The 25831-nt window shown below is 40.9% G+C and overlaps 2 protein-coding genes across 2 annotated transcripts; both read right to left on the reverse strand.

Moving 5' to 3' along the window:
* Positions 1-9176: 9176 nt before the first annotated feature.
* On the reverse strand, positions 9177-15492 carry PTP4A1 (protein tyrosine phosphatase 4A1). Its single transcript, XM_080584115.1, has 5 exons — positions 15352-15492; positions 13761-13853; positions 13292-13422; positions 11790-11864; positions 9177-10775 (listed from the first exon to the last, which is right to left on the reverse strand). Exons 1-5 carry the CDS (start codon positions 15454-15456, stop codon positions 10658-10660), a joined length of 522 nt encoding a protein of 173 aa, XP_080440241.1. The 5' UTR covers positions 15457-15492; the 3' UTR covers positions 9177-10657.
* Positions 15493-15703: 211 nt separating this feature from the next.
* Positions 15704-23304, reverse strand: LOC308191584 (uncharacterized protein). The gene is made up of 2 exons (XM_080584127.1): positions 23170-23304; positions 15704-15901 (listed from the first exon to the last, which is right to left on the reverse strand). The coding sequence occupies exons 1-2, from the start codon at positions 23206-23208 to the stop codon at positions 15806-15808; spliced, it is 135 nt and encodes a 44-aa protein (XP_080440253.1). The 5' UTR covers positions 23209-23304; the 3' UTR covers positions 15704-15805.
* Positions 23305-25831: the final 2527 nt, after the last annotated feature.

Here is a 25831-nt window from a genome sequence, read left to right on the forward strand (position 1 = left end):
ATACATGTTTCCTGTAAGGCTGTTTTCTGATTTGTGGTATTTCCTCTCTGCCTTTCCACTAAGGCTTGACATTACATTTCCTTCGCACGTGTGTTCAGCAATCGTCCCTGCATTCTATTCCTGTTCTATAGCAAGTTGTCCTAAGTGTTTTTTCCCGCCAACAAATGTGGTATTGCATCAAGTAGCTGGGGCACAGGCATGGTGCTAGAAACAGAGACTGTCAGTACGCCTGTTTGCTGGGGTTGCTGGGTTGTAGGGCTGTTCTGCTGAATATCAGAGCACAAAACCAAGAGACTGTAAAGAGGCTACCACACAGAAGAAAAGCAAATAACAGGTAAAGAAAAATGCAGTATAAATAAATAAGTTTGTGAATGAAGGACATATGATTTATCACTCTGAAAATCAAAATCAAATGAAAGAACTTCAAAGATATAAAATTTTAATTTGATATTGCTAGAAGTCCCATCCTCTGTTGGAGCAGAAATCTTACTGAGCACACATACCTTAGTTTGGATTCGTCTTTCTTGGACAAACTTGACAAGGACTATGCATGGCATTCTGATCTTTCTCTATCAGCACAATTCTTGATCATTTTCTAGGTTTTATGCAAATGCTATTAAGTAGTTATATATATAGTATATTTTATATTAAAATATACAATATCCATTATACATTATGCTACATACACCCAGAAGTGGAGTTCTCAAATCAGTTGAGAAATTCCATTTAACTTCTCCCTGCTCTTCCATTGTTACCTGTTACTGTCTCCTGCTTTTTCTACTTTGAAACTGTTCTACTAAATCCTCCAGTTGAACTAATAATTTCTAGTGTGATATGATGACCTTATTTAACCTATTTTTTCACCTCAGAATTTGTAATTATTATCATATTACCAGGCCCAAAGTTGCTTTCCTCATTTTTGCCCCTTCTTATATATAAACCTTAAATTTGCTAATCTCCAGTTTTACACTGCAATGATTGCAGTCTGAATGAGTGGGAATCTATAGCTACATATCACAAATATTTTATGCTCGTGGGGATGCTGGCTGTGCAGCTCTCGGCTCTGCAATAAATCCATTCCTAGCCTTGGCTTCCTGCCGACATGGGCTGCTGCTCCTAGTGGTCCTCTGGGAGAGGGGTTGGGTATGCAGAGAGACAATTGCAGCTGCGTGGTTCAATCCCAGCCTTAGCTACAATAGAAGCAAAAAACTGCTCATGTGTGCTTGCCTCTGACTTTCATATAGACAAACAGCTAAGTTCGTGTACGGCTCAAGTTCAGTTTGCCTCTGAACTTGAGATGCGATGAGCCAGTTCTTTCAGAAGTGGTAGGCTGATGTTTTCCAGTCTCTCCAACTAGAAAGTTTGGAATTGCTTCCATGTGAAGTATTCGATTTCTACATTCTTATTTCCATAACCTTCATAACCTTTGTCTTCTACTTTATATTATTCAACATTGAAGAAAAGTATTAATTCAGGTTGAAACTATTCCTAGTTTATAATTAATCTTTGTTCTGTTTTCAAAATGCAGTAATCTGTGTTCTTTTTTTTTTTTCTGCCCCTTTCCCACTTTTCAAATTGGGACTGAAGAACTATTTGCTATGTGTTTTAGTTTATCTTAAAGGAGATACTGCAGCTTCATTTTTACAGCTCTTTTCCTCTGATTCTTGGATTCTAAAATATGAAGAAGATTCTCCTTTCCCAAGACTTACTCTTTTTTTTTTTTCCCTATAGCAAGGCTAAGTGGGATGCTGCTCAGGGTAGAACACTGCAGAAAAAAAGTTTAGGACTGAGGCATGTCAAAGATCCCTCTGAGGACTTCCTTATCACTACCTAAAAGCAGATATCTAGGTGATTGGACTAGATGATCTTTCAAGGTCCCTTCCCATCCCTAACATTCTGCGATTCTGTGATTCTGAGACTAGCTACCAAGAAAAAAGTATTCACTAGGAGGGCAGTTGAACAAATCCTAGAACAGATGCCTGGAGAGACTGAGTTATCTCGATGGATAGGCTCCTGCATAACCTGGTCTAATTTTGAAGCTAGCCCTGCTTTGAACATGGGGTTGGATTAGATGACCTCCTGATGTTTTGTACAACCTCAGTTGTTCAATAACTGGGGCAGTTAGGGCATTTCCTTCAAACCCATCTTACTGCTTCAACCCACAAAGTTGTAATAACCCTTTCTAATTCCCTTTCTGGGCTTAGCTCAGAACCTTTCAATTTTTTCCTTTTGTACTTCTATGGGGAAGGGATTGCGATTTTAAAGAACTTACTGAGACTCAAGTTTAAATCAGCAAAAATACTTGGGCTGGAACACAATTGATATGGGAAAGTAAACAAGTGCTGATGAATAGAACTACTTTTTTTTTTTTTTTCCAGTGAAGGTACCCATTAAGGAAGTCCAGAAGGTAACTTTGAAGAGAAGTGAAATAGAAATAACAAAGAATTTCTGGGAAGGGAAAAGAGGAGCAAAATTGTTGTGGTTTAACCCAGCAGACAACTAAACACCACAGCCACCCACTCACCATACAGCCATCTCAGTGGGATGGGGAAGAGAATTGAAAAGTACAAGAACTCATAGGTTGAGATAAGGACAGGTTAATAAGAAAAGAAAAAGAAATAGGAGAAAAGAAAAAAAAAAAAGAAAAAAAAATAAAGCAAGTAGTAATGCTCAACACAGTTGCTCACCAGCAGCTGACTGATGTCTATCAGCTAGCTGTCCTGGCTGTATCTGCTCCCAGATTCTTGTGTCCCCCTGGCCTCCTTGCTGGCAGGGCAGCACAAGAGGTCAAAAAGTCCTTGTGTGTAAGCACCACTCTGCAACAACTAAAACATCAGTCAGTTATCAACTTTATTTTCATCCTAAATCCAAAACAGAGCACCATAGCAGCTACTAGGAAGAAAATTTACTCCCCCAGCCAAAACCAGGACAATGTTAAAGAAGTCAAGTTTCTCAGAGTATGAAAGAAACCTTATGTAGCAAATAGCTAATGGAGATCAGGCATCTGAATGAAGCCTGAGAATTGTAGAAGTAAAAATGATTGAATCAGGTTTGTAATTACATACAGTCCAATTAAAATTTTAAGTTTGCATGTTCTCCATCAGAAGGATAGCCTGCTTAATACAACGTGGTTGAATGTCATAAAATTGCTTGACTGCTTAACGGTTATGGTCAATGTTTCTGTGTCTGGGTGGAGGCCAGTCACAAGTGGTGTCCCTCGGGGGTTGGTCTTGGGTCCGGTGCTCTTCAACATCTTTATCAACGACATAGACGATGGAATCAAGTGCACCCTCAGCAAGTTTGCAGATGACACCAAGCTGAGTGGTGCAGTCGATACAATAGAGGGAAGGGATGCCATCCAGAGGGACCTGGACAGGCTGGAGGAGTGGGCCCATGAGAACCTAATGAGGTTCAACAAGGCCAACTGCAAGGTGTTGCACTTGGGCTGGGGCAATCCCAGGTATTTGTATAGGCTGGGAGAAGAAGAACTTGAGAGCAGCCCTGTGATGAAGGATTTGGGGGTCCTGATGGACGAGAAGCTGGACATGAGCCAGCACTGCACGTTTGCAGCCTGGAAGGCCAACTGTGTCCTGGGCTGCATTAAAAAAGGGGTGGCCAGCAGGGAGAGGGAGGTGATTGTCCCCCTCTACTCTGCTCTTGTGAGACCCCACCTGGAATACTGCGTGCAGGCCTGGGGCCCCCAGCACAAGAAGGATGTGGAGCTCTTGGAACAGGTCCAGAGGAGGACCACTAAGATGATCAGAGAGCTGGAGCACCTCTCCTGTGCAGAAAGGTTGATGGAACTGGGCTTGTTTATCTTGGAGAAGAGAAGGCTCCAGACCTCATTGTGGCCTCCCAGTACTTGAAGGGAGCTTATAAACAGGAGGGGGAACACCTGTTTACGTGTGTTGGAAGTGATAGGACAAGGGGGAATGGTTTTAAACTAATACAGGGGAGATTTAGGAGAATGTTTTTCACTCAGAGGGTGATGAGGCACTGGAACAGGTTGCCCAGGGAGGTTGTGGATGCCCCATCCCTGAAGGAGTTCAAGGCGAGGCTGGATGCGGCTCTGGGCAGCCTGCTCTAGTGGTTGGCAACCCTGCCTGGAGCAGGGGGGTTGAAACTAGATGATCTTTAAGGTCCTTTTCAACCCAGGCCATTCTATAATTCTAAGATTCTTAAAAGGGGAAGTCACTGCCAAGTCTGCCTAGAAAAAAAGCCTGTACATTAACCACATTACTACTGACTTAAAAAAGATGTGGTGAAAATACAGTCCATGCAGGGGGACCAGAGGCAGCACCTGAGAGCAACACGGCTACGTAGCTCCTGCCGGGTACCCATCCTCCATAGTGTCCTACAAGGAACTCCCTGTTAGAAGGAAGGAAGAAGCAAGAAGCCTGACATACCAATTAGAGGACAGGAGAAACAGATAGCCCGTCCCTGGGAGAAGAGCTGGGTGTTAATGCAGAAAACCTTGCATGCATATCAAGCTCAAAGGGATGATTATACTCCCAGTATAAGGGAATGCTTTCATCATTTTACACTTCTGCTATGTCCCCACTGCTTTTACTAGAATGGATTGAAAATTGTTGTGCAGTTGAATTGAGACATTAAAGGTAAGCTCAGGGTTTGCATTCCAGACCTGGAAACACAAACTTGCTCAGGACTTGAAGAAGGGAAACTAAGCAGTGTGTAGCATCCTATTAGTACCAGCCAACGACACATCAATTGTGCGACAATGCTGAAGTGATACTGTCATGTCCAGATCAGTATTGTAACTGTGGTTCTGTGTGTGTTTGGAAGATTTCATTGTCTTCACTTGGTTCTCCTCCGAAGCCCAAATCTAGTTACACTTGATTTGTAGTTACATGAAGTTCTACTCTCTTCAGAAAATGTATCTGTGAAACTTGCTGACAAAGTATTCTCATGTGCAAATTTATGAGGGATAAGATTGTTCTACTACTCTTACTCACCCCTGAAGTGGAATTAAGATTCCAGCCCACTACAAAATACACTTTCCTTATCCACAGGTTTCATTACACTGACACAGGTTACATGCAGTGATGACACACTGACGGTATACTGCTTGAGTATTTCTATGTTGAGCATTCCCTTGTATCTAAACACTGGTGTCCGGTTTTCTACAGCTACACTTTGAAAGAGTTCTCATTTGAATCAGAAATTGGAGCAGGCAACTTGATCTTCTGGCACCGTCCCTATCTTTTCTTGTCAGACCATTATTTAACCACTGTTACCTCACAAAGATGCTTTCCACTGATGAGTAACTTACTTGTGTTGTTACTGAGATAATTAATTATCAATGCACTGAGGACAGAATGCATTATAACAGTGTCTATCAAAACTAACGGTGTTCATCCAGGCAATCACTGATAGGAAAATAATGCCATGCTTGCTTTGGTGACCTACAGCATAAATTCATGCCAATAAAAGTAAAATCAGGTTATAATTGTTAATGTTTATTACACATTAAGAACAGGATTGTATGTTGAAAGAAATGACTTTTTACCTGGTACCTTGAAATATATATTTCACTTAGACAGGTTGGTGAGATATTTTTCATCTACCTGTAGATACCAACATTGCAAAGTGAGTTTGCTGTCCCATGCTCCCTTTGCAAAACCGTGCTCTCACCTGTGGGGAGCTTTTCATGTAGCCTGTTTTAGGCATCTCTTTAAGCACAAGACTGATTAGAAGTGGAAAATTACTTCCATGGAGTGTAAGGAAAGCATTTAATCACATGTAAACATCCATATTTGTTCAGGAGTCCCAGCTGTTTAAAAAAAAAAAAAAAGAGCTTCATTCTATTAAGACTTGAATTAACCTTACAAATTATAATTATCTTTTTGTAAGTGATGATAACCTCAGTAGAGATTATACAAATATGTACAAAAAGATAGCATCATTCCAGATAGATTACTGTGGTTTCCTATTTGACAATCTCCCCTATAGTTACAGAGAATACTTGCTTAATGATGCAGCAAAATTGCAACAACTCTAAAATATTAAATACTTGAGAAGCAGTATTCAAAACATTAAATTACATCATATATATTTAAAAAAAACAAACTTGCAAAAATAGTCTTATTAATGCTACACAGTCAAACATGCAGAAACTTAAAAATGTTAAAATGTTATTCTCAAATATAAATACATAATTCCAGAAGTTTTTTCCCCCAACTCACTTGCTAGAATGAACAATGTTCATATGAACGAGCAGCTCTTTAGTATTTAAGATCTCAAGTTTAAACTTAAAATTTTTTACTCAATACAGAATTATATATTGTCCTACCTGTTTCTTCTACAGTAAACACTACAGATGCATCTGAACTTCAGAAACAGTGCTCATCTCTGCAACTACGTTCCTTATGTGAAGTTTGGAATTAATGGAGTTTTATGGGTGGAGAACTGAAGACCAGGGAGGTTAACAACCAGAAGGCCAGTCAGTCTCACCTCTGTGCCTGGTAAGATCATAGAGCAGATCCTCCTGGAAACTCTGCTAAGGCACATGGAAAATAAGGTGGTGACTGGTGACAGCCAATAAGGCTTCACTAAGGGCAGATCATGCCTGACAAATCTGGTGGCCTTCTACAATGGGGTTACAATATGGGTGGAGAGCAGAAGAGCAACTGACATCTCCTGGACTGGATGTGCAAAGCGTTTGACACTGTCTCCCATGATATCCTCGTCCTTACATTGGAGAGACATAGGTTTGACAGACCACTCGGTGGGTAAGGAACTGGCTGGATGGTCACACTCACAGGGTTGCAGTCAACAGCTCAATGGCCAGCTGAAGATCAGTAACAAGTGGTGTTCCTCAGGGGTCAGTACTGGGAGTGGCACTGTTTAACATCTTTGTTGGTTCACATGGACAGTGGGATCAAGTGCACCCTCAGCAATTCACAGCCCATTCACAGTCCACTGGATGAAACACAGCCTAGTAGAAGAGAATGATAAGCTATTGTGTAATTAAGTACTGCCAAGAAAATAGAACCACTTAAGGAAAGGACAACATTCAAATGATTAGGATCACTATAAAATTACATGCAGCAGTAGGGCCTTCTCTTTCATGTGAGGTTTTAGCCTTAATTGAAGATACAGTAATTCCATTTAAGTTTCTTCCCTTTTATTTGGCAATTCATGTAAATTATACTGAATTTTAACTCACTTCATATTTTCATGTTATCTTCATATTTTGAGTATAGCCAGCATTTTAGTGCCTAAAATCTACCAGAGTTGTTATGCAAAAGAAATGGTATTTTCCATTCCCTAGGGATTCACGTTCAGATATGATTAACATAGTACAGAAGTTGCTTGATCTTTGCTTGAAACTGATATGTACATCATGCAAAGTTTTCCCCTTTAGAGCAGTTTATGTAACTGATTAAACTCAGTAGTGGGCTTGACATAAACCAGTCCAGAGGACCAAGCTACCATCACAAACATGTTACAGCTCTCAAACTAAATGCAGCCTTCCCTCTGTTTAAGATGTACTGGCATTGCACTAATGATTTAAGTAAAAAAAAAAAAAATACAAGCATTTTACTAGGACTTACAGGAATACAAGTAAGCTAAGATATGCTAACATACGTGAATAAATTACTTTTACCTTAGTTTGGATACCAATTTATATTGGATAACAATAGCCTGATGAACTCCTGAGTTATCAACTTTTTGTAGATTTGCAATTGTTCCCAAGACCGGACTATTTTGACAATCGAAACACTGACGACACTGGTCTTCATTCTAAAGGTCTCATTTCCTCAGACAAATGGACATACAATCATGTATACAGAGGAGTAATAAACCAATTAACCTAGAAAGTGTAGAGTTGTATCCTGTCAGTTCTTATTTGCACAAAGTGGTAGCCCCCTGTGCAACCAGTTATATTAAAACTGTTCAAGGACCAGTTTATTCATTTAACAAAGCATGATTTGAATACAGAAGACAGTTATATTTACCCTAATAAATATTTGCAAAGTCTCTTCAGGTGGCTCAGGTGGTAGGTGCCACAGTGATAGTAAGATACTAGAATATTCCTCTGCTCACTCAATGTTACCTTTTTCAGGAAGTATAAGATGATCCCAGTTCTGATGCACAAGGCTTTATTTATTTATTTTTTTGCTGGAAACAGTCTGACAAGACACAATAATTAAGGAGGAAAGAATGGATCAGCTTTGCTATAGGATCAGAAGATACTCTCCAGTGTCCCATCTCACTGCAAAACATGAATCCCCTGCAAGATTCTGGCTCTTGGTTTTCAGCTACCTCCTCCCTATTTTTTCCCTGACTTTTATATGTAAAAGTGTTCAGATTGCTTTAGAATTTACTTTCATATAACTTTGAATTATGTTTGCAGTACAAGAAAGTGCCCTTAGCTTAGAAGACTTAATTACAGCAATTGAGCAGATGGAGCATTTCCAGCTTATCAGAAATTCATAAGGAAGCAGGTAAGTAGAAAGCTTACAGAATAGACTTTAACACCTTTAAGCTTGCCAATTTCTAAGTAATAATCTTGAAAATACAAGAAACATTAAGATTTATTTCTTTAGTCAAAATATTCTTTAAACCAAGTTTAATTTCCTCTTAAGAGTTTAATTTACTACTGTACAGAACTCATGACAAAGGTAAATTATATTCAGTTGCAGGCCTTCTTCAAACAACATAGAATTTCAAAGTGCTCTTTTTAATGAGACCATACCTCTCCAAAGTCCTTCTGAAGTCTCATTAAAGCTTCTGTTGTACATAGCATTCAACCTCACCTTTTAGAAAGGTAAGATATATTTAGCCACAACTTCAATTTTTGGGCAGACATATACCTGGTAAGAACAGCAGCCCAGCTGACTAATAAAGTCTTCCAGCTTCCATCAGGAAGTTCAATCACCACTATGGAAACCTGAAATTGCCTAAGTTTTAGGTTGCATAATTTTTGTAATACCTTCTGTTTGTACATAGCATTTCATTGTCAAGGCTGAGGCTATCACATTATTTGCTGCACATATCTGTAAAACTTAGATAACACTTATGAGTAGCATTAGTTTTATTACTCCTCTGTATTTATTGCATCATTTCAAGAATGTTAAGTTAGTAACTTACCTTAGTACTGGGGAAAGGAAATCAAAAGTAAGCTCCATAAAGAAATAGCGTACTTTCTACTATTAATTTTTGTCCACATTTATTTATGAGTAAAACAAACAGCAAACATTACAGCAAAGGGGACACTCAGGCCCAGATTTAAAAAAAACAGGTGCCTGGATAGATTCTGAATTTAGGCACCGTAAGATTGCTGACAAACTACACAAGAAGAAGTGAAAGTCATGAGTGTTTCAGCAAACTTTAAGTGCATTTCAGTATTTATTTAGATGTTTAAGCTCTCGCACTAGATTTTACAAGCTGGTGAACACTGGCAAAATTATTTCTCCCACAGAACTATAACCACACATTCCCAAGACAGTATAAATATATGGTTGAACTAACATTAATACACATCACCATTTTATCAATTACATAATAAAACAAATTATCAAGTATCCAAATATTAAGTTACGCAGCTTGAAAGGCATACAAAATATTACAGAGGTCTGCCCAAGTCATAGCAGAAACTCAAGGAGGGAAAAACAAAAGAAAAAAAAATCACACTTTCAACAAAGCAATAGTCGGTAAACAACTTTCAATAGGTACAGTAAAAGAAACTACAAGATTTTTCAGAAATTTTCTGATTAAGAATTTTTAGCTACAATAACAAAGCATTTCTACGTTTTAAAAAAATATTTACTAAAGTAAAGGGCATATTCTATACTTCCTGCACAAGACAAAGGCAACATTTTACTAGAAATATTAAATAGCCCCTCCCAACCTTTTTAGGCCCTCTGTTAAGTTGCACATCAAGTGCCAACATTAATTTTACTGTAAGGCTTTTTGTCTGGAGACATTAAAGACTTGTGTGCTTCTGTACAATTTAAAAGATTTTCTACATGAGTAACCACAGAGTAATGATTTGTAAAATGGAGAGGTTCAGGTAACAGAAAGTACAGACACTGGAGAAAAAGTTGCTGTAATTCATAGTATTAAAAAAAAACAGACTGTGCAAATCCTGATAATTCTAGTGCGATTGTGGGAGACGAAACATACAGTGAAGCAGGCAAGACTATCTTAGAGGCCATATTCTTCAATATTGAAATGACTAGAAAAAAAAAGTAAGGTCCAGATAAGCTGGTAGTTCTTAATTCATCAGAACTATGCTCATTTATAAGGAAAAACATATAGCTGATATGCTGGGTATTTTGGCACCTAATCTCTCTACGGATTGATTTACTTTAGTACCCCAATTTTTAGTAGTAGAAACTAGGTGGGTAAGACTCAATGGCATGATTAAAGGATATTTGAACTGGTAATTAATAAACAAGGAGACAGCTCAGACAGCTCAGGGTACAGCAAAAACATTTACTGGGTCTCCAAACAGTTGAGTATTCATCTAAACATACGGTTGCATTTCTACTAAGCTTTTAGCCTATTAATTACTCCTAAGGAAGCTTCCTTTACTACTAAAAAATATCAGACCCATGTCTTTGGCATGCAGTCTGCTTAATTCTTAGTTCCCATCCTTTAATCCTAAAGTAGTAGCATAGGCTGTTGGGCTTTACTGAATGCAACAGTTATTTCGGTGACCATTGGAGTCTTTAAAACGGAGGCGCATCTTGGGGCGGTACTTCTCCAAGTACAGAAGTTGCTTGCTGTTAAAAGCTCCACGACGTTTCCTAAATGAAAGAAAAAGTATCTTAAAATATTAAACTACTGCCCAGTGAAATAATACCACCCATCGGAGAAAAATATTTTTAGGTCACTTGAAAAAAATACCATTAAGTCAGGACTGTAATGAAAATAACAGTAATTAAAAGTTAAGTGCCAGGAAAGAGGGTGGTAGCTTCCTTTCACAAATACCTCATTGGACCACATAGTATTTTAGATAGTGTTTTCACCTCTGGTATATACAAGACAAAGATCTTGCGTAAGATCTTTAGAAGAAACTTCAAAAAAAAGCTACAGAGAACAGATCTGAGACTGTCTCCTCCTTAAACAAGCTAAAGTTATTCAATCTCTTAAAATAATTAAGAATACTACAATATTAAGAGAATACTTAGTATTATAAGTTGAACTTTCTTGGTTCTGCTCAAACCAAGAGCCTATGAAAGAGCTACACTTTCATTTATTCTTTGAAATGTGTACCAGGCTTCATATTCCTCACTTTGTATATACCAGCCTGAAGATGTGCAAGTTGAACATAATTCCTTAAAGGCTTAGCAATTGTACAAGTATTTTGCTATTTTTAGTTTGCAATAAACCCTCTTTAAAATATAGAGGGCATCTAGAAAGTTAGTGCATCAAGACTAAAATTGTTCTCATTCAACTTGCATGTAGGCACAAAAAATACAAGGAAATACTCTTCTTAGGTAGACTACCAGAAAAAAACATGGGGAAAAAACTGTTTAGGACACATTGATCTAATAAAGAAAGGAACCACAAATGTGAATGAATGAATGTTAGCTCCAGCTAGTAGACAGAACCTAAGTTTCAAAGGTGTTGTGCCTCTCATGAGGAAATACCAATCCCACTGGTCAAGTCTTACAACACTGACTGTTATGAAGAATGTTTGTTATAAGAGAAGTCTGAACTTTTTAAAGATCAACAAACAAGAATTTAGAATTCCCTGCAGTACCCAAGGATATGTCAGTGTGTTATATCTTGGAAACAGATGTTAGTTTCATACTTACTGTCTTATAAACTGCACTGCATCTTCATACTTCATTCCACATTCTATCAGTGCAAGAGCAACTAAGACTGGAGCTCTAGTAAAAAAAAAAAATTGTTCAATTTAGCATTTACCAGTGCATACTCAGGAAAGAATTATACTTCTCTCACTTCTTCCCTGGAGAAGCAAAAAAGACATGCAAAGGACAGAAGAGAAAGCTAAGAAAGATGGAAAGGTTTTCTACATAACTGGGCAATTATACCGTGTTTTCAAGCTATGTATTGCCCTTAAAAAAAAAAAAAAGGAAGAATTAGCTTTAGTTAACCTTAGTTTTGTTCACCTGACTTCAGGTATATGGGAAGACAGCAGAAATAAAATGTAAGTTATTATTCCACCCAAGCCAAGGATTTCCTTGCTTGCTAAAGTGTTCTTCATCCGACAGAATACTGTCTTCAGTTAAGAAAGCCTGGCACAAATTAACTCAAAGATTAACAACGTATGGCTCCATTTATTTATTTTTTTAAGAAAGAGCCACATGCAAGACAGAAAAAACACGCCATATTGCAGCAAAAGGTATGCGCACCTAATAACAAGCTTACTAAATGGTTTTATATGTTCAAGGATTTAACAAGCCTTACATGATAAGTTACGAACTTTTTTTTCCAACTAGTTAACCACCAAATTTTGAGGGGGAAAACCAGATACATCACTTGTTTTGGTGGCATATAGCACTACAGTCACCTCATGCGAAGCCATAATGCAAGAAGTGGATAAGCCATGCCAAGACCAGAAACCTCCATTTTATTTTATATTGGAAATGCTGAAACCAATGGCTAAAATATTTCAGCTACCTTTTGAGCAGAATTATTTCTAGGTAGTCTAAAAAAGTAACAGAAAAAACATTGTGTCTTCAGAACTGTTAGAGCCGTATTTAAGCGTCCCAGCAGACAGAAGAAGCAGGGTTAGTAGGGTATTTAGCTTCATCTGTGTAAATTTGGAGGCTCAGAGTTAAAAGTGTGACACTGAAACAGAGCTTCCAGACTTTGGAAAACAACCAAATATCTGGTGAGTTAAAGTTGTTCTTGGTATGCCAGAACACTTCACTCATTTGGGGCTAATGGCTATAGTATCCCCGTTACCAGGAAACTGGCAATACTGCTGCAATAGGGATGGAAAAAGACATACAGATGAGAATCAATAAAGAACAAATCCATACAGAAAAGGAAGACTGTAGCAAGACAAAAGTTATCAGTGGGATACTCATTAATATGCTTGGTATAGGAATGTAGTTTTTTACTTCATTTAGTAATTCAATAGCTGTGATAACAGCACAATCTTTTGACTGATTTAATTCCTATATATTACATACAACAGTTTGCTGTCATTTAACTTAACTTGAGTGTGAGCTCATTCCAATGCTGGATCTGTGACTATTTTACATTTGCCTCAACTAAACTTTTGTACTAAATATTCAGAAGTCTGACCAGGGATGACAATTCAACAGATCTTTAAAACTTTACCCACCGTCCAAGACCAGCAACACAGTGTACAGCAATACAACAACCAGGTTCTTCACGAAATTTAACTTTAAGGAGGTTTAGCCAATCGTCAACGATCTGGTTGGATGGTGGAGCACCGTCATCAAAGGGCCAGTCCTATAATATAACATGACACATGCATAAATACATAGAAGATGCAACTCCTACTGTTTTGTGCATAAAAAAGTAGTATGCATAATTGACAAAAGAGCTGACAGGTAAGGGAACCACTCAAATTTATGTTTTTATAAAAATATAAGCATAGCAACATTAGGAGTATATTCCTCTCAATCTGTTTCATTGAGCAAAGGCATTTGCACAAAAACTGTTTTGTTTCTCCTAACAGTAGAGGTCTATGGAGCTTTTACTGTTAGAATATGCTTATAGAGTAAATTAAGCCAGTGACTAACAACTATAAACTTTAAGTGTAAAAAAGCATCTGCTACACTACTTACCAAAACCTGAATGCCTTCTTTTTCCACCGGAGCAGTGTCATAAGTAGCTTCACACACTCTTACCACTGTGGTAACACCATATTTCTTAAGTTCCTAGGGAGTGAAAAGAACCATTTTAAGAGTAAACTGACTTATTTTCTCAACAGGTTTGCTTATTAACTTATTCCAAAAGTTTCAGTAAATGAACTAACACAAATGCTTGCCAGCCTGTGAAGAACACAGCTGAAATAAGTGAAAACTACTGTGCACTAATGCCAGATACCTGTAAGCTCTTCTGCAAACATATCTGAAGTGTTTGTTGTTTTTTTTTTGTTTTGTTTTGTTTTAAGTCAGATCCAGATACATACTGATGAAATAAGCAGTAAGCTTCAAAAGATTACTCCTTTTAAAGGAACAGTTAGCTTCCTGGTTAGCTATATACTTCACTAAAGCATTCTAAGTGATGCTAAGATCTTCCCCTTTGCACATACTACTTAAAACTAGCAGTTTATATGTAACACGCCTTACTGATAAGAATTGTGAGCATAGGACAATAAATCATTCCAGTTCATGGGTTTTCATAATTTGAGAATAAAAAAATGAACTTTCCATTTTACCATTAACCCTCATTTATGAGGGATTGCACAACAGTGCAATCACACTTCATTTTCCCTGCAAAAACCCATCGTTCACGCTATCATGTGAAGTGAACACTTCGTCTAGCTGTGAGAGTATAAAAAATGTATTAACTCACTGTGTTTCTTGTAAATTAGCCCATACTGAGTGCATATATAAAACATAGGTATGACAGAAAGACCTTAAATCTTGCTAATAAGATTGCATTACAAACTCAAACCTCACCCACAGGTAACTCTGGAGGAAGGCATTTTTAGCATACACTTCACTGTACACCTTATGCCTCCAACATGCTAGCTGCAAGGTTCAGATGAAAGATTCAGATACTAGCAATATATGCAAAGACATGTTTTAGCTGGGAAAGTTTCAGCATATACTGAAACACTTAAGTAGCATCAACAACTCAGGATGCACAACAAATCTACTACCATAAATTTCAGTCATGTAAACACTGGCACCTAAGAGGATTGTCTTAAGCTACACTAGAACCATCATCTACTAATACTGAAAGGAAACAGGCAGCGAAAGCACATTGTGATTCTATTATTTGTTCCGAAGTTTCTAGTCTACAATCTATACTGAATTATTCTCTTTATAACCAGTACTGCAATAAAGACAAGGAAATGTTATACTGCTTAGATGAATCTGAACATGGGTTCCCATCACTAGCAGATTCTAGTTCTACAGAACTCAGACAGACCATTCCTGATTACACTCCTAAGCAGTGTACTAAATACTAGACAATTATTTCTGTGCTTCACTTTCAGAAGTATGCTTTGGTGAATGCCGAAGTCCCCAAGTAGATTTGTCTGTGAAGCATGGCACTGCTACTTAAAATGAGTTAACATATGAACAGTCTCATTACTGCTTCATACGGACTCTGCAGTTACCAAATACTCAAGAAGAAATTGTTAGTATAGCATGCTGTTGAGGCATATATAAGAATACATCAGTAAGAACTCCAGCCCAACCTTACCTCTATAAATTTGTTTAAGGTTGCATTGGTTGGATTGTGTGTGATTAGGAATCTCATGTTCTTGTAGGTGATTTCCACAGGAGCTGGGCGGTTCATTCGGGCCATATTAATTTAGTTAAACATGCAACAAGATTATGAAAGGATTCAAAAAAAATCTAATACAGAAGTGATGTAGAGAAACTGAAGTCTACTTCACTATACTCCACGTGAAATTCTCAGTGCTTCAAAGTATGAAGTTGGGAGCAATGGGAAATGAAATGAACCTCCTAACAAGAAGCAGCAATTCTTCAATCCAGTAATACTGAGGCAAAAGAAAGGCAGTGCACTGAGGTTTACCCCATCCAGGTCTGAATTCTTTTGTTAAATGCTCTGCCAATTTCAATTCAATACTCCTTATCCTGGTCAACCACTCTTAGGGGGGCTTCTTGGTGGAGTAGTAATGAATTTCTACAGTTCACTTGTCTGCATAGAGGTCGTGCTGTGCCTGGCAGTAGTCTCCACTGCCCTTCAGAAACTCCATAAATGTGTGACCAAGAACACCACAGAACTGCTGTAAAGAAAAAGGAGAAAAAAACGAAATGAGCATATGTGAGGTAAGGTTATTTTTAAGACAATAAGCATTATAAACTGAATAAATGAAAGGAGAAAGACCAAGTTTCACATGGTTTATTCTTTAAATCCAAGAATTTGATTTGCATAAAAATCCTGTTACCCTCCTTGACAAAGAAACTGTTTACTAGAAAGTCAATATATTTATTAAAACAAAGTTGCTATATCGAGTAGTTTTAATACTGAAGATTTAAATATTTTCAAGTATAAACTCAAAAGTGCTAACTTAGCAAGAAAATATGAAGTTTTAAGAACTCCCAGTGTACATATCTTCTACTGCAATTAAGAAATATCACAACACCTACTAAAGTTACACTGACCTTAAGCAGCCACACAAAGACACACATGAGATTCCTTAAACATTCACTCTGAATATTCAGACAACTACTGTTTAAACCAAACTACCATTCTCTACACAGAGACAGAATAACTTGCCTTAAAGGCTAATGCAATGGACAGACTTTGCATGTAAGAACCATTAATTCACATACAGAATAGCCAGTTAAAAAAAAGAAAATAACACCTTGGAAATGCAGGCGGCCTTGAAATCAAACCCCAAAATCTTCGTGGCCTAACAAAATATCACAAGCTTTGAAACACGTTTTGAGACTTAAAGCGCGCAGACTTCTAAAGGAACATTTCACATACTTAAGGATGAAGACATAGCAGCTTTTATCTACACTTAATTGCCTTTCCGCACCATTGCTTTATTACTATATCAAGATAGTGGTTATACTCTAACTAAAAAAATATGAAGGCAAGTTTATTGAGTAGGTTATTCCTGCCCAGTAGCCTGCTATTTTCCTAAGATTAAATTTGCATATAAAGTCACTGCAAGATGCACAATCAGGAAGTAGATAGCTGATGAACTGCCATGAGTTATGCATTCATTTGCAGATGTTGCTGTGAATATGATCCAAGAATACATGCTTTCATGCACTCTGGAACCTTATGGCACAAGAGTTAGTTTCGTGCCCAGCCACAGTGGCAGTGCTGGTGATGATACCCAGAAGGCCCTTTCTACCTAGGAACAGAAGGGAAGAAGAAAGTTTTGTTTCCCAAAAGGATAGATACAAGCTGAAACAGATGCTCACGAATTATTCTTAGGTATAATGAGAAACATCACCAACCCTACAACTTCTCAGGAAAAATGAAGTATGCCGGCCAGTCAACTTCAAACACTGGAAGGAATTCAAACATTTCGAAGTCCAAACAAAATATCATCCAACATACTTTGGGAATGGGTTAGCTGAGCATGCAATATTACAGAATTACTATCAGAGACTCACTGTTTTAAATGGGATTTTTGGTGGGCTGGGAAATCTATCTTTGCCTTCATAAATCTACTTACTAGAAAAATATACAATGTAGGTAAACTGTAGCAATATTCAGACTTTTTTTTAACCACAAACTCCATGCATCCATCCATGTATATGATCACAGCAAGCACACATGAGAAAATAAGCAACAGCATTTCAGTGCTCCTACACTCAACTTTCTTTCAAATAACCATGAAAGAACCAGCCTGTGCTGAAAAGCAGCCCAACCGCAAGAAAGCAAATTCAAAAGATGAGAACCTAAAGAAAACTGCACAGTAAAGCCTGACAACTGCCAATGTCTTAAAACACTTTGTTGAAAAGGGCAGGAAGAAAAAGCTACATGCAAATAACTGAGGTTTGCTAGTTGCCATCCAGGATTTAGAGTCCCACTAAGACCCCGCTGCAGACACTAAACCATATCCAGGAAGACTACAGCGAGCATATTCATAACAATGGGGAGTATTAAGCAGAAGTCACAACAGATCAAATGACCTAACAATTGCTGGTTTTCCTAAGAGGCCTCCTGGCAGCACAGGAGTTCTCCAAGGGCTCTATGCTTTTAAAGAACTGCAACAATGTTTTATATTGCAGGCATGGCTTTGCTCCATTCCTAAGCCCAGAGGAGAGGAAGTTCTTGTAACAGGGAAAAGTCATTCCAGTTTATACTGTAGCAGAGATGAACCATACAGTTACCAAGTACCTTTACAAAAAGCACACCAAATGCCTCCCGCCGTCCTTTTCGCATTTTCAGACAGCTTTTTGTTAACGACTTTTAAGGATGCACCTTACTGGCTTAAAAACAAGACAAAAAAAAAAAAACAGCTGCTAACCAGTATAACAAATTAGTTAGCAGGAAGAGCACAAAAATGGCTGCACACACGCATTGCTGTCGTTCCAGAGGTACTATCATCACCATTTTAATGAAGACTAGAGGATTAATTCTCCAAGTAATTGGCAAATTTATTTGTGATGTAACCTGAGATCTTGAAATAAAATAAGCATGAAAAAGGAGCAGGAAGGATCCCTCAAAGAGTTAAAGGGCGACAGAATAACAGTAACCAGCAGAACCTGAGGAATTTCAAGCATCATCGACATACCAACCATACCAGCAAAAGGTAGATGGTGCACTAAGGAGTTCTAGGACCAGACTTACGGAACACCTAAAATAGCAACTGAGGACTGAAGAGGGCTTATTTAAAGTCACTTTCAATTAGTTTAAGAAGCAGAACGCCAGAAAGGCACAGGACAGCTTTAAGCAGATCCATCTGCACAAGGTCTTACACTGCTTTTCTCATGTGCTGGCAGATCTCAAGTTTATCTCTTTTTAAGTCTTCTAAGACAAGCTGTCCATTTTCTCCAGTAGAGGATGAGGGAGAGAAGAGTGTCAGAAACAGAAATAACAGAGCATAAACGTGAGCTCAAAATTATGAGACAGAACTGGGTCACTAGGGTAAAGAAAAGGTTTTTCAATCCACAAGATGAGGATTTTAGAGGGAAAGGAACACAGAGGAATCAGAAACAAGGCAGCACGACCCCATACGGGGGCAGGTAGGAAGTAAGAAGCCATTGGGTTTCATCTAGTCTAGTGGGTTGGCTGCCCTCAGTGCGCTCCTGGGAGTACTCAATATAAAGCAGACAAACACATTGCAGGGGTAAAGAGGAGGGCAGGCAGCAGAGCACTTGTTAAGCAGCAACGCCTCCTTTTTCAAAGCAGGTTGTTAATCACATCCAGAAACTGCGTTCACAATTCAAATTATACAAAGTTGAAGGGACTACATTACACGACGTTAAGTTTGAGTTCTCTGTGCAATTAACCCCTACAAATGGATTAATTTCTTTAATACTGGCTTAGCAGTTAGCAATTAGACACATCAGCACCTTACTAATTCAGAGAAGTAAGGACCTAACTAAGCATGCATTTCGTTCTCACTGTTTGCCTTGGCAACAGCTGCTGCCACATTATAAAGGAGCAAAGCTCTCATTTTCCTTTGATGAGTATGCCGTCTCTTCTCATCACTGTTAGCTGGAAAGCTCCATGTGCAGACTGATTCCTTAATGCTGCAATAGTCTGTACTATGCTAAGATAGATTTTGCCAACCTAGTTTAGGTCTGTTCCAGGAGTCAAGTTAAAATTACAGACAAGTATATCGGCATGCTATTTGTGTTAGGACATTAAGCTGGAGTACAAGGTTTCATCCGTCTTCAGCAAAAAGATCTGGAAGACAAAAAGTCAGCTATAAACACGCTGTTGCAGTAATTAACACCACTTCACGCTTGGTGAGAACTCAAATGACTTCAGCAACTTTCAAGAGGCTTGGAAGTACAGTTTAAGTCACTATATTGTTCCAGGCAGTTAATTATTTGGTAGGTGATTTATCAAAAAATCAGGATACCATAGAAAAGCATAAGGCTGCAAAAATGAAACCCAAATGCATGCTGTTGTATACAGAAGCTTAACAGAATTATACCAACAAATAGTTTGTACTGTTAATTTGCGTACTCCTTCACATGGCTTTCCATTTCAAAGTGAGCTATCCTTGAGGAAATTAACACTGAAGAATTTTTGGTGATGACAGCAGCAGTTTCTATTAGTAACAGAAAGCCATGCTACATTTAGACTCTCAGATCCATCAAGACTTGGAAAACAAAATGAAGGTTAATATGCCAAGACCTCTTATTAAAAGGAGGTATCCTGTCCAATAAGGGACAAAGTCATGTAAATTATGATTGCTCCATCTATCACATATGCTGGAAGAAATTACAGAATAATTATTCAAGCAAGAGGAAGACATCTCATAAAGAAAAGCTTTAATTCACACTCTTCTTTGGTACGGGAAGCTAAATTATTTGTCTTTGCTGACAGGAAGCTTCAAACGTCAATTCTGTTTGAAACAATCATTTACATCTGGCAAAAAGTGCTTATGAAAAATGTGTGAGATTGGTACCACTATGTGGAAACGGAAGACCTGTAAGGTTATCCCACGCCACTGACATTCTTGTTCAAAACCTGGTAGCACCTTTAGAAGTGTGCAAACAGAAGCACTTGTCTACATGGCTGCATGGCACTTCACTTTCAGAAGATGCATAAGATGGCTCTCAGCTGCTCAACCCACCTGCTCCTCCTACACTGAACATTTATGTCCAGAATCAACTAGGTGGGCATCACATTCTCTGAATCCAGACTTGCTGCTTTCAGTAACACTTTGTTACTGAAACTACAGAATAAAAACTAGAAAACTGAACTTCATTACAATGTGACACTGCCTACGATTGTTCTAACTTGCTACTTGGTAAAAAGTTACTGAAAAACACTGGTGTAAGTATCCTGACTTTCTCTTACTAGGCAAGGCCTAAGTGGTAACAAAGGCAGGCGCAAAGAAGTGGGAGGGAAAGGGGTACTAACTGCAGAGCCATTACATAAGGTGATGGCACACCTTCATTAGGTATTGTTGACAAGATTCACTTTCCATCTACGGGGTACACAAACACCTGTGTTATGATATCCACAATGACAGGGCTATCCATTTTGGCTCAGAGAAAGCAACTCACAGCCTAAGAAAATACACTCGCCTATCACAAACAAGAGATGCCAAGGGTTTATCACAAATTTGTTACAACATGCTCCACAAAGGAAGGACATTTCTTGTGGTTAAAGCATGCAGTTCAGGGGAAGAAAAGATTATCTCAAAACTTCCTGTATAACAAGTCAACGCAACTTCAACAGATGATGAAACTGAGGCCTTGTGACTATATTCCCAGTTCTCCTACTTGCACCATGAAAGAACATGAAAAAACGCCTTAATTCCCTATTGGGGAAAGCAAGACGTGACAGTCCAATTCCACCCCTTTTCTAATGCATCCTCTGAGTTTCTGAAAGCCAGACTGAAGGCCAGTTTCTGAAGTTTCTGAAGTTCCTGAAGGCCAGACTCAAAAATGACTTAACGCTTCTGTTGCTTAAACAGCAATCTACATAGTTCCTGTCATTCTACTCAAAATTTACTCCATTATGTTTTAAGCATATACAGGCAAGAACAGTTATTGCTGTATTTTAAGTGTAATACAAGTCTCAAAGAAGCTGCTGCATCTGTGAGAGAAGCTGTAAGAAGTTAGGGATCTACTCGTAACAGTTACCTTTTTTGTTGATCTTATAGAATGAGTTTTATTTCTTTAAATATAAGGTGAGTATCTACAACTAGCTTAGAACTCAGTAATACCCTGATCTGGGAGTTCTGGTTAATCTTTAAGAGAAGTGATCACTTACAGTCAGCCTACACACTGGGATAGATCCAGCATTATTACGTGTCATGTCTTTGTCATAATAAAAAGGTTTCACAAGATAGGATTTATTAGATAAGATTAAGTTTTATTTATTTACTGCTATACTGACACGTTTAATTTCACTAAGACAATGATATCCTTCTCCCTTAGCCCCTGCTACAGCTGTCACTCATTTTTCTTCCTCATTCTCACATTTCCTCCCTGTGCAATTTCTGCATTCTTTCACATTTTTCCCCTGAAACAATGCCGCTCCTGTACGACAATTTCAAAGCACTCTGCCGTTCCATCGGTAGAATAACGAGAGCTGACATTTAAGTGTCATCTTCACGTTTTTTTCGATCTGACAGTTTAATGAAGTTACGAGGAGACAGCGTTCGTACTTCTGAGTCACTGCTTTGGCGACTCCGCAGACACAGGTAGACATATTGGGAAGTTGTCTCCGGCAGGAGCGAGGCACACCACGATCGCTGAACACAGTGTCAGCTCAGGGGATTTGCTGTGCACACAGCTGGCGACCAGACTAAAAGCTGCACACGAATGATCGTGCTTCTACTACTGCCAGCTGATAGCGACCTGATTTTGATCATGTTTTGCTCGCTTGCGGAGGGCGTACCACCACCTGCCAGCTTTGTGGCGTTGCTGCTTTAACACACGGCGTGCTCTGCGGTCACGGAAGTTAAGCAACGGAGAGATTACGAGGGGAGGGGAAGAAAACAACACAAAGAAAGGTCTTAACGACAGGTTCCGGCAAAATTCATGGATTTTATTACGCTCGTGAGCTTGTAACCGTGAAGCGGCAGGCTGCTACGGCAGCACCCGCTCGAACGTGCCTTTGGCCGGGTCCTCTGCAGCCTCCTCTTCCCTCCGAGGAGCCGGCCAGGCGTTCAGCCCGCTCCCAGCCTCGTCTCATGAAGGCTCCGCGTCCCGACAGCCGCAGCCCGGCCGAGACAAAGCGCGGCCGCCCCGCCGCCCTCACGGCCTCCCTCATGGCCGCCCCGCCGCCCTCATGGCCGCCGCGCACGTGCCCGCCGCCGCGGGGCCCGCCGCCATGGCTCCCTCCCCGCCTCCCTCCCCGCCTTCGCCCACGCGGCCGGACAAGCCGAGGCTTGTCCCAGCGCCCTGCGGGCCGGGGGCCGCGCCGAGCGCCGCGTTAAGCCGCCGGGGGGCCGCCTCCTCCTCCCGCCGGGTCGGAGCCGCGCTTCCCTCCGGCTCCCGCCGCGGAGCCATCTTGTCCCCCGCAGCCGCCGCCCGGCCCCGGCCTCCCCCCGGCAGGGGGCTCCCGGCCCCCGCCGCGCCGCGGGCCTGCCACAACGCCGGGGCGCTGCGGTGCCCGCACCGGGAGCCGCCGCCGCCGAGCTTCCAACGCGATGAGGACCGGCGGACAGGTCAACCCATCCCCTGGCGGCGCGGCGAGGGCGAGCCTGTCCCGGCTGCCCTGAGGCCCGCCCGGGCGCCAGAACAAAGGAGACAACATGGAGGAGACGGAAGGGGCCGGGGAGGGGGGGGAGAGGAGAGGGAGAGGCGCCGAGCCCGGCACGCCCGGCGGGGCGAGGGTCCGCGGGCAGGGTGCGTGCCAGTGTGCGGGGGGGCGTCGCGTCGCGGCGGCACTCACAGGAATATGGTTACTCATTGAAGACTGTAGCCTGATCATACAGCCGGGGTGCGGGCGCCACCGCCGGGGGCAGGAGGAGCAGAAGCAGGAGGACGCGGAGGCGCTGGAGGCCGCGGAGCTGCCGGAGGGGGTTCGGCGGCGGAGCGGGGCTGGGGCATACAGCTGCGGCGGCGGCGGGCGGCTCTGCGGGCTGGCGCGGCGCGGACGCGGCGGCACAAGGGGGGAGCCTGGGCGCCGCCTCCTGCACTAGCGCCGCGGGGCCCGCCCCTCGCCGGCGCCCGGCCGCGACGAGCGTGGCGCTCGCCCAATCGGAGGCGCCGCCTGCGCGGAGGGGGCGGGAGCGGCGCCGCCCGCGGGGCGGGGCTTCAGCGGGCGGGGGCGGGAGGGCGCCGAGAGGCGGAGGCAGCCGGCGGGAACCGGTTGCTGAGGGAGAGGGGCGGGGGCAGGGCCCGGCGCGATCGCGCCTCGCCTACAGGGGCGGGGAGCGCCGCCCCCGGCCGCTGCGGAGAGGAGGGCGCCCGAGGGAGGCAGCGGGAGTGTTAGCGACGGGTCTGACCGCGGGGGTAGAGGCGGCCCCCAGCCGGGCACCGCCAGCCGGGGAAACACCTCATGTGGGGCAGCTCTGCCTGAAGTGACAGGCTGTGTGAGGCAGCGCCTGCTGCATCCAACTCGTTAAACCTTTCTTCTGCGTAGTGCGTTATTGCAGATCAGCAATGTCCCGCTCTGACAGACCTGTGTCTTATCTAAAAAATAAACAACTCAGTTCTAAGTCTTGCCTGTTTTATATTAAATTGCACAAGGGCATGGCGCCTCCCTGGAGGTGCTCAAGACCAGGTTAGATGAGGCCCCGAGCAACCCTGTCATGATCTTCGATGATCTGCGAGGTCCTTTCCAACCCAAACCATTCTATGATTTCATGATGGCTGGTTTTGCCTAAATTTTCTATTTTTGTATACCGTCCATAGCATATTCACAGTCTTTGTTCTGTTTTTTGATAACTTGCATATAAAAGAGGTGTTACTTGGAAGACGCCTGTATCACCTTTCATTCCACCTGCCTTCAGACTGCACACACATAAACTAATTTCTGTCCAGAAGTCATGTCTCTGCTGAGGTTATAAACTCAGATTTTCTGGGCTATAAATACATCTGGCCCGTATTTATTTACATTTGCGTTTTCTATTTACTGACTGACTCAGGGCGCGCCTCTGGTGAACTTGTAGCTGCTCCATATAAAGCTTCTTGTAAATGTGCTTGGAATACTATAAAATAATAAGATGATCCCAAGGTTAATGGCTGCGTGGAATATTGTTTATTTGTTGGTGGTTACGATGTTAGGAAGGTTTCAGTGGAAAAAGAGAAAATGCAGACAGACCTTCCCTCTCTCATCAATAAAGCCTGAGGAATTTGCTTTGGACAGAGTTCTGAGACAGATTAAATAGCTCTCTACCTGCTTTAATCTGTGCTGTTTTTTTCCTCCAACAATGCAAGCTTTTGTTTACTGTTTCATTGCACATTAAACTGATCACGATTTTAGGATCAAATTACTTTCTGATGCAACATCCTTTCAGTACTGTAGCACAGTAGTGTACACTGGAAGTAAGGGTCACTGGCAGTTTCTTTGAAATTGTATTCCCTAAGAGGAAAGGATTTAGCTCAGAAAGCTTTTAGTCTAAAACTACATTTTTTGAGGAAATAATGCTGGTATCATTTAAACTATATTAATTTGTATTATGATAGTCCCCATCTGGACCCCTTTGTCATGGTCAAATATGTCCTACTAATCACCACATAAGATAACAGTCCCTGTGTTTTACGGTCTAAGATGTCAAGACATACTTGGAGTGTTAGAAGAGAGACAATAAGCTACTATTTCATTCAACACAGAACAAAGATATTTACAGAAGAAATAAACGTGGATTGTTACAAAGTGCAAGCCAGTGTACTGATGAAACAAAGTGAGTTGAGGAGGCAGAAAGTAACAGATAGAAAGAGACAAGAACTCCTGAAGATAAGGAAAAAGAAATGCCTGTAAAGAGAAACCTGTGGGAGAATTCAGAAGAGAGTGGGATTAGCGGTTTGAGAGGCAAAGATGCAGTCACCGCAACTGTGATATTAGGAAGACTAATATAACTTTTATGATAAGAGGTTATAATGGGGAACAGTTGGACAACTTTGCCAACCTTCCTGTACTTTTCAAAAATCCATTATATTGTTTTTTTTTTTAGCCAGAGGGACCACAACAAGAAGTAGTCTTCAACATGCAGTCACTGTCACTGTGCATCACTTTGCTCATGTGAACCTCAGGAAGCTGAAAAAGGCTGAGTGCAACGTGCTGCACCTGGGTCGGGGCAATTCCTGGTATCTGTATAGGCTGCGGATGAATGGAGAGCAGCCAAGTGGAGAGGGACTTGGAGATAGTGATGGATGACAAATTGGACATGAGATTTGTGTGCTTGCAACTGAGAAGGCCAACGGTATCCTGGGCTGCATAAAAATAGGAAAAAAAAAAAATAAAGCATGGCCTGCAAGTCAAGGGGCCTCTACTTTGCTCTTGTGAGACTCCACCTGGAGTACTTCATTCAGCTCCGGGGCCCCCAGGAAAAGGACATGGAGATATTGTGATGAGTCCAGAGGAGGGCCACAAGGATGATCAAAGGGCT

This window comes from Anser brachyrhynchus, assembly GCF_964034855.1.
Source record: "Anser brachyrhynchus genome assembly, chromosome: 3".
In the NCBI taxonomy this organism is placed as follows: domain Eukaryota; kingdom Metazoa; phylum Chordata; class Aves; order Anseriformes; family Anatidae; genus Anser; species Anser brachyrhynchus.

Coding starts and splice junctions, on each gene's coding strand:
- PTP4A1 (XM_080584115.1), bottom strand. CDS start 15,456: ATGGCCCGAATGAACCGCCCAGCTCCTGTGGAAATCACCTACAAGAAC. Junction 13,854..15,351: donor CCTTAAACAAATTTATAGAG/GTAAGGTTGGGC, acceptor TTCACTCCCTAG/GAACTTAAGAAATATGGTGT. Junction 13,423..13,760: donor AAGAAGGCATTCAGGTTTTG/GTAAGTAGTGTA, acceptor GTTATATTATAG/GACTGGCCCTTTGATGACGG.
- LOC308191584 (XM_080584127.1), bottom strand. CDS start 23,208: ATGATCAGGCTACAGTCTTCAATGAGTAACCATATTCCT. Junction 15,902..23,169: donor CAATGAGTAACCATATTCCT/GTGAGTGCCGCC, acceptor TTTTCTTTACAG/CAGTTCTGTGGTGTTCTTGG.